Source organism: Silene latifolia, chromosome 9 (assembly GCF_048544455.1).
Source record: "Silene latifolia isolate original U9 population chromosome 9, ASM4854445v1, whole genome shotgun sequence".
NCBI lineage: Eukaryota > Viridiplantae > Streptophyta > Magnoliopsida > Caryophyllales > Caryophyllaceae > Silene > Silene latifolia.
The window spans coordinates 151,300,638-151,301,682 of NC_133534.1; the positions used below are offsets into that span (position 1 = coordinate 151,300,638).

Genomic DNA, 1,045 nt, shown 5'->3' on the forward strand with positions numbered 1-1,045 from the left:
TCCTCTATTTGCAGAAATTTTCTATGGACAGGTATTGACAATGATTATGGCAGTTCTTTGGTGGCTTGGGATCAGATCTGTCAACTTAAGAATCATGGTGGCTTGGCTGTGAAGGATCTTATTAGATGGAAGAAGGCTGCACTGGGTAAATACGTATGGTGGTTGGCTTAAAAAAAGGATCATCTATGGGTAAGATGGGTTCATGCTATTTATATCAAAGGAGGTTCATGGCAGACTTACAATCCTAAGCAAAATGGCAGTTGGGCTTGGAGGAAGCTATGTAAGATCAGAGATCTTATAATGGCTGGTTATGTGGGTGTGTGGTGGCTGCAACCTAACCAGGATTACACCATTACCAGTGGGTATAACTGGTTGAGCCCCCCCATGGTGAAAGTGAATTGGGATCATTTTGTTTGGGTCAAGGAAGCTCTTCCTAAGCATAGCTTCATAGGATGGCTTGTGATGCATGAGCGTTTGCTTACTAGGGATAGGTTGAAGAAAATGGGGATCATTTTGGATGACACTTGCATCCTGTGTGATGCTGCTCCTGAGTCTCACTCTCATCTTTTCTTCAACTGCATGTTCAGTCAGAGGTTCCTTCATTTGCTGTCCCAACGTCTGGGTTGCCATCTCCCTAGACAAAGTTGGATTGCTTGGTGGCTTAGTATGAAGTCCCAGTCCCAGAGCTTGAGAAATTCGATTGCTGCACATCTCTTGGCCTTAATTTACTCAATCTGGTGGTGCAGGAATAAGTGTAGAATTGAAGGGTACCTGCTACGTCCTGATATTGTGGTTGCATCTCTGCTACAAGGCAGGTTGCTTACCTCAGTGTAGCTGTGTCGGTTTGATGTAATTTTGTTGTGTTCCTACTGTTTCTTACTTCTTATGCTTTGATAGTAGGTTGAAGTGTTGTTACTCTGAAAATGGGCTTTGTTAGCATGTTGTGCTTGAACGATTGTATCTTTGGTTAACTTTATTAATATAAGTTTACCTTTTTACCAAAAAAAAATTACGATTGAGTCTGAGTCCGAGTCCGAGTCTTAGG

The 1,045-nt window shown here is 42.4% G+C and overlaps 1 protein-coding gene across 1 annotated transcript; it reads left to right on the plus strand.

The window, feature by feature from the left end:
• Positions 1 to 300: 300 nt before the first annotated feature.
• Positions 301 to 834, plus strand: LOC141601755 (uncharacterized). Its single transcript, XM_074422057.1, has one exon. The coding sequence runs from the start codon at positions 301 to 303 to the stop codon at positions 832 to 834; it is 534 nt and encodes a 177-aa protein (XP_074278158.1).
• The last annotated feature ends 211 nt before the right edge of the window (positions 835 to 1,045 follow it).